Genomic DNA, 17,710 nt, shown 5'->3' with positions numbered 1-17,710 from the left:
CAGTGCCAAAACCACTGGTAAATGGTTTACTGACCATGGTATTACTGTGCTCAATTGGCCTGCCAACTCTCCTGACCTGAACCCCATAGAGAATCTGTGGGATATTGTGAAGAGAAAGTTGAGAGACGCAAGACCCAACACTCTGGATGAGCTTAAGGCCGCTATCGAAGCATCCTGGGCCTCCATAAGACCTCAGCAGTGCCACAGGCTGATTGCCTCCATGCCACGCCGCATTGAAGCAGTCATTTCTGCAAAAGGATTCCCGACCAAGTATTGAGTGCATAACTGAACATAATTATTTGAAGGTTGACTTTTTTTGTATTAAAAACACTTTTCTTTTATTGGTCGGATGAAATATGCAAATTTTTTGAGATAGGAATTTTGGGTTTTCATGAGCTGTATGCCAAAATCATCAGTATTAAAACAATAAAAGACCTGAAATATTTCAGTTGGTGTGCAATGAATCTAAAATATATGAAAGTTTAATTTTTATCATTACATTATGGAAAATAATGAACTTTATCACAATATGCTAATTTTTTGAGAAGGACCTGTATATACCCACACAAGTGTGATCTGAGGACAAACAATCCTATCCGTAAACCGGTCTATGTCCAGGTGACCTGTCCAGGTAGCCCAGGAGGAAGGAGAGGGGTACTTACCATGCACCACCAGCAGTAGCACCGCCACCCATAGCGCCTTGAGTCCAGCCATCCCAACAGTTTCAAGTCCTCAATTCAGTTGAGCCTTTTAAAACCATTTTCTCCTCCCCTTTGCTTGTCACTCGAATGCCACAGCACAACACAGGTGGAAGACACGCCCACGGGACAGGTGCGGCTGCTTCTGCCCGTGTAAACTACATCATTACCTCACCTATGTTCAGGGCTGTGTTAGATGGTTGGCCCATCACCCGCCACAAGTACTTACATAATGCAGGGAACGGTCTAGCCTATAGTACATCTATGTCACCATGTTTAGGTAACCCTAACTCTAACCTTAATTGGGTAACAATGCAAAAGAGCGGCAAAACACTTGAATGCCTCAGCTCGCCCCTACTAGGCTTGGTACTTGGTATTTTGGTATTTTTGTTGATTATTATTTTCTAACCCCACTCTGTTCTTGGCTCTTTCATCAAGCAGTTTAGCAATTCCAATCGTGTGCAGAAGTTAAAAAACATGTTTTGATTCCTTAAAGTATTTACCTTGTAAAGTATACACCCTGCTGGGGCATGAAAGCACACAATGACCTTGGATTTGGAAAGTCGTAGCTGGATTAGTGTTTCAGAGAGCAATCAGCCTCTGTGAATTGTGCAACAAACTCATGTCTATAGGCCAGATTTCAACAAGGCTTCGATTTTGACAGATGTGACGTGACAACAATCACGAAGGTAAAACGGTGTCATGGAAGGAAAATGAATCACCGCGATCTGCTTGACTTATTAGCTAGAGACAAAGTGCGTCCCAGGAACCCGTCGGTCCACATTCCTATCAAATGCTAACGCAGACAGACAGACGGACGCGATGCTATAATAAGCTGGATTGTTTTTCCATTGTTCGGATGTTGCGCTGGTGCAATGGTGTCCTTGGGAAATAGAAAGAAATTATGATATATAAAGATTACGAATGCAGCAATACCGCAATACCAGAACTCAGAATCGGGCCCGATGCTGGGCTTCATGTGCTCGTACTAGGGATGTTTGGTGCATGAACGATTCGTTCAGAAATCACCAAAAAATTTGAGTTTAAATTTGTGTACTTGAGTAGATCCTCAGACACATCTTTTTATATCTTATATATTTTTGGCACATTCATGTGCCAAAAATATATAAGATATAAAACGATTATGGAAATGAGTGTGTTAAAACATTACGCTATGATACATACTATTTCTATGATATTTATGTTTGTTTCTCATAGTGTATGAATTCCCGCTGAAACAGTGTGTTCAAATTAGTTCTTTAAACTGTAATTGTAATATTAAGTACTCGTATCGGTAGTCCGTATCGGCAAATACCAAAAAGTAGTTACTTATACTTGGTCAGAGAAAAATTGGAATCGGTGGATCCTTATAATAATGATCATCATAGGATGATGGTAAAAACCCCAGCATAGAAAAAATTTAGAAGTGCGACACTAGCAAAGACATTTCAGCACATCATCAAAACTGCCTATTCCATCTGATGCCAATTGCTGTCTCTTACTATTGTTATTTTTTCGTTATCTTATTGTTGTTTATTTTTAATGACTTTTGTGTGTCTTTTTACGTCGTCCCTTAGTGCCGAGAAAGACGCCTTCAAATTAAATGTATTATTTTTATTATTATTATTATTATTATTATTATCATCATTGAGGACTACAGCTGCAATGCAACAGTCAGGACAGGCCTGATGCGATGGACGTAATGAGTTTAGTTTTTAGTTTAGGCTACCTTCCACCACGTCTCCCCAAAGTGATATGATCGCCGAATGGCATTAGAAAACACCCGTTAATGGCAATAACGACAAAAACTGGACTTTAACCCTATTTTGGAGACATTTTTTAAATGATACACATATTGTGAGTGATTTATGTGCCCATTAATCAAAACTTCCGGTTACTTCCTAGGCCTTCAACTCCAAAGTGCAAAGTCATTCTGACAGGGAAACTGCAAGCTTCTGTCTCTTTATTTATAACCATTTTTACTTTTAGATATGAATTATTGTTGATTCTATTGTACAAATAAAAAATGTAAAAGAAAAAATATCTTACAATATCAAGTAGAAATATTTGATATTCTGTTATCAGGGTGGATGACATAGGTTGGTGGCACCGGAATTGAAAAACAGAAAGTAAATGAAAGGAAGACTGTGTTGTTTAAACCTTGAAGGCATGTGTGCTTTAACTCCATAATGTAAGTTAATAATCTGGTGTTTCAGTCCCTCGTGTCACGTGACCTTGTGTACACAAAACCTCTTCAAACCTCAACACATCGGCTTATTTACTAATTTGCTTATTTACTTAAACAGGAAGCGTTGAACAATACAATAAGAAAAACCACACCACACTGCTTTGGTTCGGTTTAATTTTCAAAACAAACAATACACATCGCGTTTTAAAGCACAACACAAAAGCCTTGCAAACCAAACGAAAAACGACTTGTGACGCCTTGGGAGACAAAAGACGGGACGCCGCCATCAGGGTTCCAGCAGGAGGTTGACTTTCACAACAAACAGCAGAGAGAGAGAGAGAGAGAGAGTGAGAGAGTGAGAGTGAGAGAGAGAGAGAGAGAGAGAGAGAGAGAGAGAGAGAGAGAGAGAGAGAGAGTGAGAGTGAGAGAGAGAGAGAGAGAGAAAGAAAGAAAGAAAGAAAGAAAGAAAGAAAGAAAGAGTTGCGTACCACTAAACTAAAACACGACACGTCAAAGTCCTTGATGGGGCCTGGGGGGTCATGAAAGGGGGGTAAAAACATGGCCGGTCCATGCGTTGTGGTTGGGGGATTTGGGTGTGTGTGGTGATCAGGCAGGCAGGGACTCTGAGTTGGGTGCCCCCCCCCCCTCCCCTCCCCCCCCTCAGTAAGGCCGGTCCCGCCGCTCCTGTCTGTGATCGCCCCTGAGGAATCAGATCAGAAAGACGTTTATTGCAGAGTCGATTTTCACATACAGGGAAATTGGTTTTGGTATCTTATGTGCTTTCCAGACAGTGAACAAGAAAGATTCAACAAAACCCAGAGAGCGTGACAACGTGATAACGAGACAGACAAAAACACAAGTGACAACAAAGTGAAAGAGATATGTAGCCACATGTCTCTCATTAGTGCAGCCGTGACTGTACGATGACAGAGGCGGTGATCAGAGGTGCGAGACATCGCCAGTGTCAGCGGGCATTGTGTGTGACCACGGCTAAAGAGGTGCTCTCACTTTCGGGCGGTACCTCCCGTCTCTTTATCACATCGATCAACACACGATCAATACAACATCAACACAGACGGCAATCAGCGAGAGCCGGCAGTCACCTGCTGTCCATCTTCCCGGGTCCGAACCCTCCCCGGGATCCCCGGAAGGCCCCCCCCCGGTCGCCTCCCCGTCCTCTGAAGCCCCCGCCGCGCTCAAAGCCCCCCCGGCCGCCGCCGCCCCCACCGTACCCCCCTGGGGAGGGGAAACAACGGGTGGAACTGTGAGCGGGGGTCGCACGGTCCACACAAACAGACACACACACGCACACAGTCTAAAGCAGGGGTTCTGAAAGTTTTGACAACTGAGGGCCAATTTAGGAACCCAAAATTTGACTGAGGGCGGGAAACGCCGTCAGCATCCCAGTGGTCAAAAAAAACATTGCACCGTGGACCTCCGGGAGTGAGGTCAAGTGAGGTCTAAATCACGAAACTGAGGTTCACCCTTTCAAAATAATGTACAGCTGGATTAAAACTAACAAATGTAAAAGGATTTAATTGAAAGCTAGAGAGAGTCGAATTTTCTCTTTACATTTATTTATATTTGTTTAAATTAATATTGATTTAATAATAAAAAAAAAAATATATATATATATTATTATTTTTTATAACTTACATAATTATGTATGTCATTGCGGGCCGCCAGGAATGATTCCGCGGACCGCCATTGGCCCGCGGGCCGCACTTTGAGAACCAATGGTCTAAAGGCTTCGTTATGGTTCAACGTCGACTCAATGCAATGCCCACGCAAACGCATTGACGCTTTGGTCGTGGGCAGTCGTTTCGCTCCTTCTAGGAGCCGATGCGGATGTGGAGCGTGTGGCTGGTTGATGGACGGTTTAAGGAGGCACACTGGTTGGACTCTGGCTGGCTGGGCGAGGCCGCATACCCTGTTTTGCGCATGGAGCGATCAATGTGCACAGGTTAGACCATCCATCACCATCACCGTCATACACTCAGGGAGATCTTCGCCATGGAACACCTGCTCGGTGAATCGTATTTTGCGATTAACTGGTTCAAGGAGTCAAGGCCACCTCCTGTAACACAGACATTGCTACAGCGCGGTGGCTCATGGGTCAGAGCAGAGCTGGGAGTGCTGGAGAGGACCCCTGTCAGCGAGGAGTGGGAGGAGGTGATCACGCAGGCGTCATTCGTTCACAGATTGTGTTTGCCTTTCACAAACATGTGATGAACTGATAATTACATAAAGGCAAAGGTCCCTTGTATGACCACGATGTCTTTGTTAATGGCAGCGCAGGGAAAGGTTTCCCTCAAAAGAGGTATGGCCTATTGTCGCTCTACTGGTGAACAAACAATGTGCGGTTTGCTCAACACTACTCTGGGGGGAAGTCCTGAGGAGTGAGCTATCGGTAACCACGTGCAAGGTAAATAATTGGTGGCAGACCAAAGGCTTTGGTGCGGTCCTTTGATGGTCACAACTTTCCAAGGTGTCTCCCCTTAACAATGTATGGCGGCTAAAGAGACATCCAAACCAAGCACTCAAATCATACAATATAGGCCTAGCATTAAATACAGAAGCGACCGATTCTTGTGGTTGAGACACAGAGCATGGCTGGAGGTCTCAACAGCTCGGCTCGTTATCATTCGTTAGTTTGAATAATTATTAAACTATAGAGGTTAATGAAGGTTGGATTGAAGCGCACCTTAGTGTGCTTGAGAGGGATGCCTGTAATATAAACCTACGTTTATATTCAAATAGAAATTAATACGGAATTTAGACCTGTAAAGACATGAGAGGACATTTCCTCTAAAAATTTATAATTGTCTGTGTTCTTGTGTCAGACACGCATCGCCATACCCATAGACACGAGTCGTCATGGGCTTGATTGGTTATAAATAGTTAATTCATGTAATTATTATAGTAGCCTTCAAGTGTTCACTCATCTCTCCTACGAATATGTCAGCAAATTGTGCAACCTATCCTCTATAACTAACTAATGATGTGTTTTCCGGTGTCGGACACACGTCACAAAAGAGGCCGAGTTGGGTTAATGCCCTCATGATCTGTTCTGTCTCGGGCCTAATATGCACTTAACTCGGTCGACCTGATAGGCTACATCGCGTGACTGATAGTTCTGATGCTCACTGATGTGCCTGAGACAAAACTAATATCGATCATTCTACGTCAGCTACGTACTCTCAAAACGAAATAAAGAGGAAATAAAATAATGATAAAAAAAAATGACAACACACGGAACCGTGTAGGTTTATTAACAGGCAACGTTTCGATCGCTAGGGATCTTCCTTATGAAGATCCCTAGCGATCGAAACGTTGCCTGTTAATAAACCTAGTTCTGGAGCATTAAAACAGTGTGCGGACCCTCCTTTCTCTTGTATTCAGCACAGTTGTCTAGCACCTGTGGATGACCTTCGGGTGTGCCCACCACCCCCTCTTTTTAACACATCCATACAACCACATTCTTTCCGTCGCAGTGAATGGTGTGTCGAAAACAAATGGTCCGTGTACGCTGACAGACGACGCTGCGGCCCGTCTGTGTGTTAGAATGTCACCTCTTTCCATGGTGGGCATTCCCCCGGCCCCCTCCGGCTTGGGGGCCTTGCACTGGTTGCACTCGTTGCGCCAGGAGAAGTTCAAGTTGCTGCATTCACTGAGGAACCGTGAAGACAAAGGGGGGGGGGGGGAGTGGGGACAGGAAGGGGAGTTGGTTCAGAAACAGTCAATCCGGGGATTGGCGTCCATCAGGCGCCACCGACGGGGGTAAATGAATGCATAAACTCACGGGTTGCAACATTTCCAATCGCCGGCCCTCTGCTGTCCGCCTCCGTTCCCACCGCTGCCGACTCCTCCCCCGTTGCCCCCTGGGAAACCACCGGGTCCTCCTCCTCCTCCTCCTCCTCCGCCTCCTCCTACAATACCCCCCGGTCCTCCTCCTCCTCCACGCCCCCCTCCGAAGCCCCCTCGACCCGCGGGTCCTGAGCAGAACGCAGCGGCGGTTAGAATGGCGCCACCGGTTCGCCGCCGTTTCGCGTCGGACATCAACCCCGGGGGTGTATGTCGACTGCTCCTCGACGTCATCCAGTTAGCAGTCGACTGCTACTTGACTGCCAAGTGGTCAAGTAGCAGTCAAATACGGCATGAAAGCCCCCCCTCCCTTCAGCCCCCAGCCCGCTTGTCATTAAACCATTAAGCGTCTGTTATTGGACGGTATGATGATCAGCCCCGTGAGATCATCCTGATCTGGGAAGGTGGCATTCCGATTCCCCTTGTAGGTCATTGATTGTTGACTCACCTCCGCGGCTGCGCCCGCCGCGCATGCCCCCCCGGCCCCCAAAGTCGGCCCGGCGGGTGGCGAAGGACACCTTGATGGGGTTCCCGCTGAACTCCTTCCCTGGGGAGGGAAGGCTGGTCAGACATGGGGCTGACACCGGCGGTCTTCATCCGTTTAGAGAAGACTGACTCAACATGCCAGGCGTAAATGGTAAGTGGTCTGCATTTATGCAGGGCTTTTCTAACCACTGGCCACTAAAAGCACTTTACAATAGTGCCTAACATTCACCCATTAATGCACACATTCACACACTGACGGCGGGGTCAACCACGCAGGGCGACAGCCGGCTCGTCGGGAGCAGTCAGGGTGAGGCGCCTCGCTCAGGGACACCTCGACACTCGGCGAGGAGGAGCCGGGGATCGAACTCGCAACCTGTCAGTTACCAGCCAAGCCGCTCTACCTCCTGAGCCACACGCCTCAGGAGGTAGACATGAGCTTGGAGTTGTGGAGGTCTTCCCTCCCCGAGCCCCTCACCGTCAAACCAGTCGATGGCGGCCTTGGCGGAGGGGGGGTCGTCGAAGGAGACGGTGGCCTCCCCCTTCAGCTTGCCCGTGTCCCGGTCAGTGTAGAGGTTGATCATCGGCAGACCCGTCTTCTTGTTGATCTGACGGGAGAAAGAAACGGGCAGCGGATGAATGAGGAACAACTCGATGCGTTGCAGGGTTGGAGCAAGATGAAACATAAGTGTCATGTCTGATATGATAGTAAGACTCGTTCAGTGTCACCTTGGCTATCAAGACTCTTTTCACCCAGGTTTTATTGTAGGATATAACCCTAATCCCGGGTCTACAAGTGTTATGTACCAGGGCACTGATTGTAGGCTAAACTAGGGAAAAAAATCGTATCAGGTACCAGGTGGGATACTACTTGTCTATCTGCTACCCATGCAACAATGTTATGAGCGACACCTGTTTGTCATACAGTGACGCCTCTGTGAGCCAGCCAACCCGGAATCGGTACGTACCTTGATGATGCCAATCTGCTTAAAGAAGTCAGCGACTGCCTCAACAGTGTAATCATCTCCTAGGCCTTGCACGAAGATGGTATTGTTGTCAGAGTTATCCTGATCTGGTACTGCTGAGGAAAATAAACAAAAGTCATTTACTTTCAGTGTGAGAACTCAAACTTCATCCATTGAAAGGCCACTGTGTCTTTTTCGCAATTGCGTGTTTTAATGTGTCCCAAAAGGAAAAGGACTACGTCTAAAGAGGTAGACAAACGCTTACAGGAGCCAGGTCCCCCATGTCCATGTCCTGGCTCTCTCGGCCCTTCAAGGGGACACAAGAACGTAGTTGAAGGTTATTAGCGTGTGGGAAATGCGGCGTGTGACAACATTAACAAACTGCCAACGGACCACTCACTACACAACCCAGCCCTCCCTACACCCCTCATCATATGTTGAGACCCCTTCATGTATGTGACGCAGTCTTCAGTGGACATTCACACCTCAACCATCAATCACTGTCATACTGAATGCAGCCAACTAAAGCCCAGGGGGCGGGGGTGATCTTAAGAATGCAAAACCAGCATTGGTGCTTTAAGAAAAACCTGTTTGACACTGTTTGGCCGCCATTGCTATAAAAAATAAAAAGTGTGCAGTAAAAGGCCAACTTCACAAAGCCTCTTGGCATTGTTGTGAATACAAGTGGAAGCACTGGCTTTCGTCTTCGCATTGTATGTTGTTCTTTGCAACTCCGCTGTCTCGAGGTATTGTTGCTGAGGCTGTTGTACATTCAGTCGTTTCAACACATGTGGCGAAGTACCGTAGGAATGTGACCAACAGAAGACATGTCACCCCACCTTCAGAGATATCTCCATTTTTAGTGCATTTCAGAATGCATTCCTGGGCCACAAGGATGCGTTCATTATTTCATCGCGAAAATGTGTGCGACAAAGATGCTTTCACAGCTGTTTGGATGTTTGAGCAGCAACCTGTGTTGTCGCGGTACCAATGTCAACACCATTTTTGATGTATTATTATGGGTTATTCGATTTGTCAGATCTAAAGATGTGAGCGACCGGGGTACAGGGGGCGTTCTTGGTACTACTATTGGCGCCGTAGAACACTGACGCACATCTACGCCAGACCCCATCTCAAGACGAACCGAGGTTCTATGGGTTCGTTTATGGCTAGATCCTTCGAGTGTTTGGGTTTGGTGTGTTGCACTAGTTTCACTGGTACATGGATGTGCGGGCGATGAGAGCAAAACACATTAAATGATGCTGAATGTCTGCCAAATAAAAAAAATATATAATAAGTAAGGAATGTGAAATTATCTATGACACACAGCTCGAGGCACGAGACTTGAGAATCAAGTACGACTCGATGTACCACTCGATGTACGAGTTCTATTTATCCAACCACATTAATTAAATTAGGTAGGCTGACTCATTTGCTTGGAATAATTCTGACTTCCTTATTCACATGAAGCCCGAAACACTGGAGCAATGCACTGCAAATTTGTAGCGTGACACAAAAAAGTACAGAGTGCAAATATATAGTGCTTAAATTACTCCAGTCTATTTTTTGATGCAAAAATGTGAACACATCATTTCTGGTATTATCCTTCTAATCAGAGCTTTTCATTTCGATAAAACAGCAATGATTAGTATTATGTTTATTAATCGTTTATTACTCACCATATCCTTGGCCCTGAGGCAGGTTGGCTTTTTGTCCGCTGGCAATTATCATTTCTAATGATTCATTAGGAATGCTAAGGAATCATCTCAGCCCAAAAGGCTGAGAGTGTTGTTATTCGAGCTGAAACCGGGGGTTCACTAACGCTTCACAAAGTTCACATTTTCACAAATAATTATCCAACAAGAAAATGAACTAATTCCTTCCATTTTGGGGGGGAATCTGCGGACTGTATTGCAAATGTATCCATGTCCACTATCATATATCGATGTCAACTTCTACAATATAGACTTGACTTTGACTTGCCACAAAAAACTTGAGACTTGTCTTGGACTTGCACCCAAAGACATAACGGTTGATCTGAAATCAGGGAGATCTCCTTCCGTAATCATAAGTATTGTGTGTTCATAAAATTGGCCCACTGAAACCTTGAGAAGTTCTTCCGATGGACTGTGGCTCAAACGGTATCTCGGTAGCACTCAGCAGGGTGAGTCACTTTGATTGATAAGGGTTTGCTGATATGGACTACAATGATTTCTTGCCCTGTGACTCCAGGCCCTGTGTTTTACAAACTAGTTCCGGCTTCCAGTTGTACTCCACAACCGAACAACTAGTGCCATTGGAATGCAGCCAGTTGCTCCTTGTGATTGTTCCCATTCACCTGTTTGGAGAACTGGTTTCTGCATTCAGTTCCCCCACCCAGTTAGTGTTTAGGACCAAGATGGAACCAAGATGGCTGCCAGGTGATAAGGCCCATTGGTTAGCCATTAGCTCAATCGCACCTTTACGTGTTTGTCAAAGCATTAGCAAACCACTTGCCTTCATTCTATAGAAGGGTGGTTTCAACAGGTACAGTGCCTCCTCCTAGCATGGTCATCAAACCACGTCAGACCGTTAACACCCCTTTCGTTCTGCACACCTCTGTCCGCCACCAACCGTGGATAACTCCACCCCCAAATGTCGCATTTCCATGCGCTTGGAACTTTTCGTTTGTCGAGAGAGAGAAAAAAAACGGCACACACACTGTCTGAGGCGCAACCATTGTTCCAGACCGCCCAACTCGTTCAATCGTCCAGCATTTGGACACACTGCATGTGCTTTTGACCACTAACAACACATGGTTGAACCACATTGGAGCACAAGCAGCCCAAAGACCCCTCGGAACACGTACCACTGTACACATGGATGATGCTTACCTGAGACACTGGCCGCATGAGAAACACGTATGATCACATTCACACCACATTGAGGATGCTACCTAACCTCAGCCAGGCTGCAGAAATAGCATGAAAGATCACCTAGACACTAGACCTTATTAAACCGTCACGCAGGCTGTTTCCTGATATATGAGATACTTTTCCACAACACGTGTTGTGTAAAAGAAACGCGTCGACTCGGTGGTGTTTGGCACTTTGTAACTCGTTCTTTAAACATCAACTTTGTTCCTGTCAAATAATCTTGGAAAGTCGGGGTGTTGACGAAAACAGAGATTTCTGATCTCCATCGGTCTGTTTGGGAAGAACAACCTCAATTGTCCAATTTATTTGGCAGATTTGTTCACAATATGTTTTTAAAGCCGTTCTCGTATATCAGGGAACTAAGCGTGATGCTTCCGTTTTTTTACAACTACTTTACAGTAAATGGTAGCAATTCAAAGAATAGGGTCTGTTATATATGAGAAAATCCCAACTTCCTCCTCTATGTTCCCGTGAACAATACATGTTCTAATGTTTAACCCAGGCATATTACATAAGGTGCAAATCAGAACCTGCACACCCCTGCACACATTCTGTTTAACCAGCCTGCATTATCGTAGCATTAGCTTGAAACATGGGATCGCTCTAACCAATCCCGCCCTTTAGCTTTAGCCTCGGAACCCCCTAAAACCTCTGGCTCAAATTGTTTTTTTTTGCAACTTACCACCAAACTTATTGAATCCTCCACGGTCGCCCATTCTGATGAAGAGGGAGAGAAAGAGCAACACTCACTGAAGACTGGCGCTCACAGACCAGACGCCCTCAAACGGGGTCGTGTGGTGTTGTCAGTGGGGTCGGTGGGTAACCTTCTGTCTCAACCTTCTGTCTTCTTTAAGACAGAACCCCTTCACAGCCATGGCCCTGGTCAGTCATGGCATCTCTGTTCAGTTCCTCGTTCATAAACCCTTGCCCCAGGACAAGGTACTCAAATGACCTTGCCTCTTTGGTGAAGTGTCAATTTGACGTTTTTTGTGACCAATAAGTCAAATCGTTTTTTAGTCACTTGCACACATCGACGCTAAAAGCTTCTTGGATGGTCCAACCAGTCCACACCTCAGAGCTTTTTAACTTCAGGACGCTCCACTTATCAACCCAATGCTTCACATTAACTTATTTGAGGCGTGACTGTAATGCACATCTTTTTGCATCATATGCATCATCAATGTTTTTTAACCGAGGAAGAGGAGACTGTGACCCTTTTTCTACACGCCCATTCTGACGTCAGCGTCCCTGACTCAAGGCCCCAGAGCAGAAAGCCGCCCTGGTGAGAGAGTACGAGCCTAGGGGAAGATTCAAACATGAATTAAAGCATAGCATCACAGTGATCACTGTAAGGTTGCATTGAGGTGAGGGGGTGAGTTGGGGAGAGGTGACTGGGATCGGTTGAGGGTCAGTGACAGGAATCACCCTCCTGTTATGTTATGATGGTAGGGGTGTATATACAATATATATATATATATATATTCATATATAGGTATATAGGGGGTGAAACGTTCACAGAACTCACAGTTCGGTACGATGCAGTATGATGGTGTGAGGGTGGTGTGATGGTGGTGTTATGTATCTACACACTAAATGCCTAACATCTTTTCATTTGTGTTTAGATTTTCAATACGAGTTTATAACATAAACAACATGGATAGCTTGCTATCTAGCATTAACAAAACGAAAGGGCCAGTCGTGGCCTATATTACTTTCAATATGAAATAATAATTTAGGCTAACTACCACAAGGAATTCATAGTTCATAGCAGCATATGCCAAAATTAAGTCACCCACAAGTGCCTTACATATCTCTATGTAGCCCACCTGAAATGATTGAAATGAGGAACAGGAAATCAAAGTGTGACTGGACGTGTTTCCTGCCATTCTGCGGAAGGAAGTGGCAGCTTTTAGTTAGGCCTTTAATTGGTTTGCTTTGTCCCATTGATGTGTTCCCTTGAGACACATTTGGACTTCAGATTAAACTGGATTTCAGATTAAACTTCTTCTTTTTTTCACACCAAAAAAGATTTAAGCCCCTTTCACAGGTAGTTCCCGGTAAATTACTGGGATGACATTGCAGGCACCGCTAATTATTAACGCTAATCACACATTTCCATCTTGCGTCCGTTCACACAGGCCATTGACGGTCCGGAATACGGGGTCAGGCAGAGTCTAGTAGCTGGTGGTAATTGAACACCAGCCTGTGGAGGCCAGCTGCCAGAAAATTGGCAGATGGAGTGGAGTATGGAACCTGTCCAGTCACCTCTCCAAAGCAAGCTGCATTAATATCGTTACCGGAGCCCTTGTGAGCCGGCTCATTGAGGTAAACCGTGAACTTCCATAGCAGGGAAACACTGCTTTAGCTTGGATGGTGCGGGTCACTTGTCAAAGGAGCGCGTCTTAGTTAGCTGAACAGATCAGGTTTCCACCGATTTCTTTTCTTCCCAGATCTTAGGGGGTATAGGGTATTGGTAGGTGTGTAATCCGTTCTTAGTCCCATCAATATGTCAATGCGACCAAATGTGACAGACTGTAACCTTGTATAACATGACAGATTACTCTTGGTTTGAACATTGTTGGGAACAATTTGGATAATGAAAGCACACAAATCAAATACATAACCTAGTATGGGGATTTGTGTGGATATTTAACCCTTGTTCAATTTGGTATAAAAGGCGTTCAGTGCTGACCCTGGTCGCTCTGTAAATATTAACATGGAGGACGACTGCGATAAGAGATAATCCATGGAGGGACAGGGAAAGTAGTACTTTATAGTTGTACTGTAGTTAAAAGTGTCTCTTGACATCCTAACATTCATATGAAATCTGTTTCAGGGAAGCCTTCTACGTCGCAATCCCTAGGAGACAGTCTTGGCTCAGTCTTCACATCCACACACGTGCACTTTCACAGCAGCGCCCCCTAAAAGCCGTTGTTAGCTTTTTGTTTACTGCCGTACGACAGCGTGCTGCTTGGGAGCTCTTCCTTATTGTTCTTTTTTGACAGCCAAACAACAGGATCGGACCTGAGCAATACATCTGAAGTGAAGGCTTGCAGGGTTAACGAAGACAAACGTTGACGAAGCAAAAGTAATTCCAATTTGTTCATAATCCAAACATAATGAACGAGTAAGGAAAGTTTTGCCTTTTTGTTTTATACCTTTTTAAGGGATCTCATGGTGTGAAGTGTTGCGATACGCGTGTTTGAATGGATGCACCGACAAACAATGAAATGGAAAACTCAATTCATTATGGAGGCTTGGGTAAAAATGACAAACCAACAAAAATATACATTGTTATCAAAAGGTGCTCAAATATGAACTTAGGAAATGTGGAGATCAACTTACCTATACCAGATCCTAGGGGTTTCAATTACTGAAAACATTCGTAATAATAAAGTAATAATCCTTTGCCGTTGGGCCTCAGGATTTATCTTCAATTCCAAATATAACAATTTGAATAATAACGTAATATAATTTGACTATTTATGCGACACAACAATAATAATAATCACGATAATAATAATAACAATGTTTATCCACAGATACACTGTGATTAAATAAGAAGTATTGAGGGACAGCAGCCTTGTACCATCAGACAGTTATCGCCCGAAACCAGGTGTGATTCCCTGCAGAGCTCACGCTCTCAACGTTGACCCGTTGACCAGAGGAATGACAGCAGCTGCTTGAATGATTGATTGATCTATCACCTCACCACCCATATCTGAACACTCCTGCTAATCCCTTGAGTCAGTCTCCTCTGAAGTTCAGAGCCGGCTGACCAACCCTTTACATTGTTGTCAAAGTGAAGCAATCGTGGCCTTGGCTCTACAAGGCTCTACGTATCACTCACGTTATTTCCCCGAAGCGCAACAAGGAAATGAAAATTTATATTCTTGTACATGTTCTTTGTTGCATTCTTGTACAACAAAGCGCACTCTTACCCTGACCTTCAGCGGTTCCGAGGATGTTGCGTCAAAATGGACAGACAATGCAAACGCTGTTATCTTTTTGAAAGATATTTACGTCGGCCGTTCTGGTTTCTAGTAGTTTCTGCGTTGCTTCGGGTTACATTGAAGTGTTCAAGTGTCAAGGGTCAATCAGTTGAAGGTTAACACAAGCAAGGGGGAAAAACTGAATAGCCCAGTGGAAATCATTATTCACTTCCAATATATTGATCTAAATAATTAAACAATAACCCTTTATCTAGGCTGCAATATGGGGCAAGGCAGATTCAAATTGTATTTATAGTTTTTTGAAGATAATATTTCCTATTCAAATGAGCGCATGCCCATTGAGCTGCATAAAATTCCCTTTATATTGTGTGGGCTAAAAAAAGAAAGAATCAGAAACACAATGGCTTGTCTTTCTGGTCTGGTTCCCCCTTTTACTTCTTGACCATTCCTGAAGAATCCTTTTATTTGACTAATTTGGGAATCCACAACCTTACAAAACAATATATTTTTGTCTTAGTGTCTTTGCCTAAAGAATGTGATCCATCATGTGTTTTTTTAATATCCGGACTGATCTTCTCCTCACCCTGCCAGACCAGTTGGTCTAGTTCCCCATAAACCACTCTTTGTTCAGGACAACAGTCTTTATGAAAATCATTGCCAGCTTTCGGGGCTATTTTAAGACAACCGTGTCACCACATATTTTACCCTATACACTGAAAGGAAGGATTATAATTCTGCTTCCACCTTAGGTTTCTAATGACATAATTCAAGTTTGGAAAGCACCTTTAATTACATGGTTTAAAAGGTGCTTCAGCAAAAGAAAGAATGACATTGATAAGGCTGCACATTGTTAACCAATGTGTATTGTGAGTGCTTTGAATTATCCAAATGCATTGGCTTCCTCAATGGAGTTCAGCATTGTCCCCTTTTTTTTTTATTACAATCATAAAAAAAATATTTTTTATTGTTTATAAACATAAAATAGTGAGGGGAAAAATCCTTTGAATCCAATAACTAATATCTGGCACCTCGCTTGGCCTTTCTGAACCTTGTCTCGGACAAATCTAGGGTGAACCCAGTACGGTACTTTTACTTTGAAAAACCAGATATTGCAGTTCGTGACTCTATAAACTCTATAATAGACAGGGACTCTTGGTAAACATACGACCGTGACCACACGTCGACCACATTCAGGTGTTCACCGATGGGAGGGGAGTGAGCGAAACAAACGACAACAACGACAACATCAACAACAACGACAACAACGAAAGGGTTCCCCCCACTTACCCTATTCCCCCTCGGCCCCGGGGCCCACCGCGGCCCCCGCGGTCGAAGCCCCGCTCAAAGCCGCCGCCGCCGCCGCGACCCCCGAACCCGCCGCCGTAGCCCCCGCCGCGGGGCCCGCGGCCGGAGGGGCCCTCCGGACCCCCGTAGCCGCTGTCCTGGCTGCTGTAGCTGCCGCCGCCCCCCCCTCCGCTGATTGGGGGGCTGTCCTGCCCGTAGCCTGAGGGGAAGAGGGGGGGTCAGAGGTCAGAATCTGGACTCTCCTCCTCTGTCCTCAAGTTCAGTTCAAACTGGTCAGAACCGGCGCCGTACCTCCACCGGGGGCGTACTGCCCCTGCTGGCCGTAGCTCTGGGCGGCCGGGGAGCTGTAGCCCGAGGGCTGGTTGTAGGGGGCGCCGCCGCCGCCGCCGCCGCCGTGCTGGGGGGGCGGCTGGCTGGCCCCGTAGCCCCCGCCCGGAGCGCCGCCACTCCCGCCGCCGTAGGCCCCCCCGCCCTGCCCCCCGTAGCCGGGCCCCGCGCTGGGCGGCTGGCCGTACGCCGACGACGGCGTGGCGCTCCCGCCGTAGCTGGGGGGGGGATGGATGAACGAGTGAATTCTCAGAGTGAACGGATGACAGTTGGGGTGCAGAATCTATTGGGCAGGGTGAAGGGGTCCCCCCCCCAAGGAAGCTAGGAAAGCTAATGGGTGGGGGGCCCGTTGTTCATGGAAAGGTAGTGGTACAGACAATGGTAGACACCGTTACATTAGAGAACATCTATAAGTGCGCTTTTCATTCACTCATCACTCGTGATGATTGAGTCGATGCATGCAAAGAGCGCACCAAAACATAGAGCACGTTAGATACACATTCAATCATACACAAAACATCCCAGTAGTCCATGAGAAAGAGGTTCTATATTAGATATAGGTTAGTAGGAAATTATTTTTAGTTGCCTTTTACGGTGCTTTACAATGTTGCCTAACATTCGCCCATTGATGCGCACACCGACGGCGGAGTCAGCCATGTGAGGTGACAGCCAGTCAGGGTGAGGTCTGTCTGGCTCAGGGACACCTCGACACTCGGCTAGGAGGAACCGGGGATCGAACTAGCCAGCCAACCCGCTCTACCTCCTGAGCCACATGCCGCCCCGACAAAGTGTGTGACGGACCTGCGACCTCGTCACCACGGGCCCCGTTTGACTTCACAGAGGCATGAGTGATAGGAATTTTACAGGATGGGATTCTGTCTACCTCCCTGCACGATATAACGAATAAATGTTTATGCAATACCAAAAAAAGTATGGTAAATAAACAGAGAGTGGACAACGTGAAAACATATATTGAAAATAAATTCTACCCCCGTCCTTCGCCTTTACATTG

General features: G+C 45.7%; 2 protein-coding genes across 2 annotated transcripts in view; both read right to left on the bottom strand.

Annotated features, from left to right (window-relative positions):
• The window catches only part of LOC132473404 (transmembrane protease serine 9-like), a 40,059-nt gene extending 39,258 nt beyond the window's left edge, over positions 1 to 801 (bottom strand). Inside the window, exon 1 of the mRNA XM_060073518.1 lies at positions 663 to 801. Within this exon, the coding sequence (XP_059929501.1) occupies positions 663 to 714 (52 nt within the window). The 5' untranslated portion in view covers positions 715 to 801. The remainder of the gene's footprint in view (positions 1 to 662) is intronic.
• Positions 802 to 3,216: 2,415 nt separating this feature from the next.
• On the bottom strand, positions 3,217 to 17,355 carry LOC132469890 (RNA-binding protein FUS-like). Its single transcript, XM_060068023.1, has 13 exons — positions 17,302 to 17,355; positions 16,663 to 16,981; positions 16,354 to 16,570; positions 11,796 to 11,830; positions 8,464 to 8,505; positions 8,202 to 8,311; positions 7,712 to 7,841; positions 7,199 to 7,297; positions 6,849 to 6,881; positions 6,689 to 6,785; positions 6,459 to 6,556; positions 3,990 to 4,122; positions 3,217 to 3,586 (listed from the first exon to the last, which is right to left on the bottom strand). The coding sequence occupies exons 1-13, from the start codon at positions 17,353 to 17,355 to the stop codon at positions 3,547 to 3,549; spliced, it is 1,407 nt and encodes a 468-aa protein (XP_059924006.1). The 3' UTR covers positions 3,217 to 3,546.
• Positions 17,356 to 17,710: the final 355 nt, after the last annotated feature.

Source organism: Gadus macrocephalus, chromosome 2 (assembly GCF_031168955.1).
Source record: "Gadus macrocephalus chromosome 2, ASM3116895v1".
NCBI lineage: Eukaryota > Metazoa > Chordata > Actinopteri > Gadiformes > Gadidae > Gadus > Gadus macrocephalus.
The sequence above is the reverse complement of the archived record's forward strand: the minus strand, read 5'-3'. Positions and strand labels throughout refer to the sequence as shown.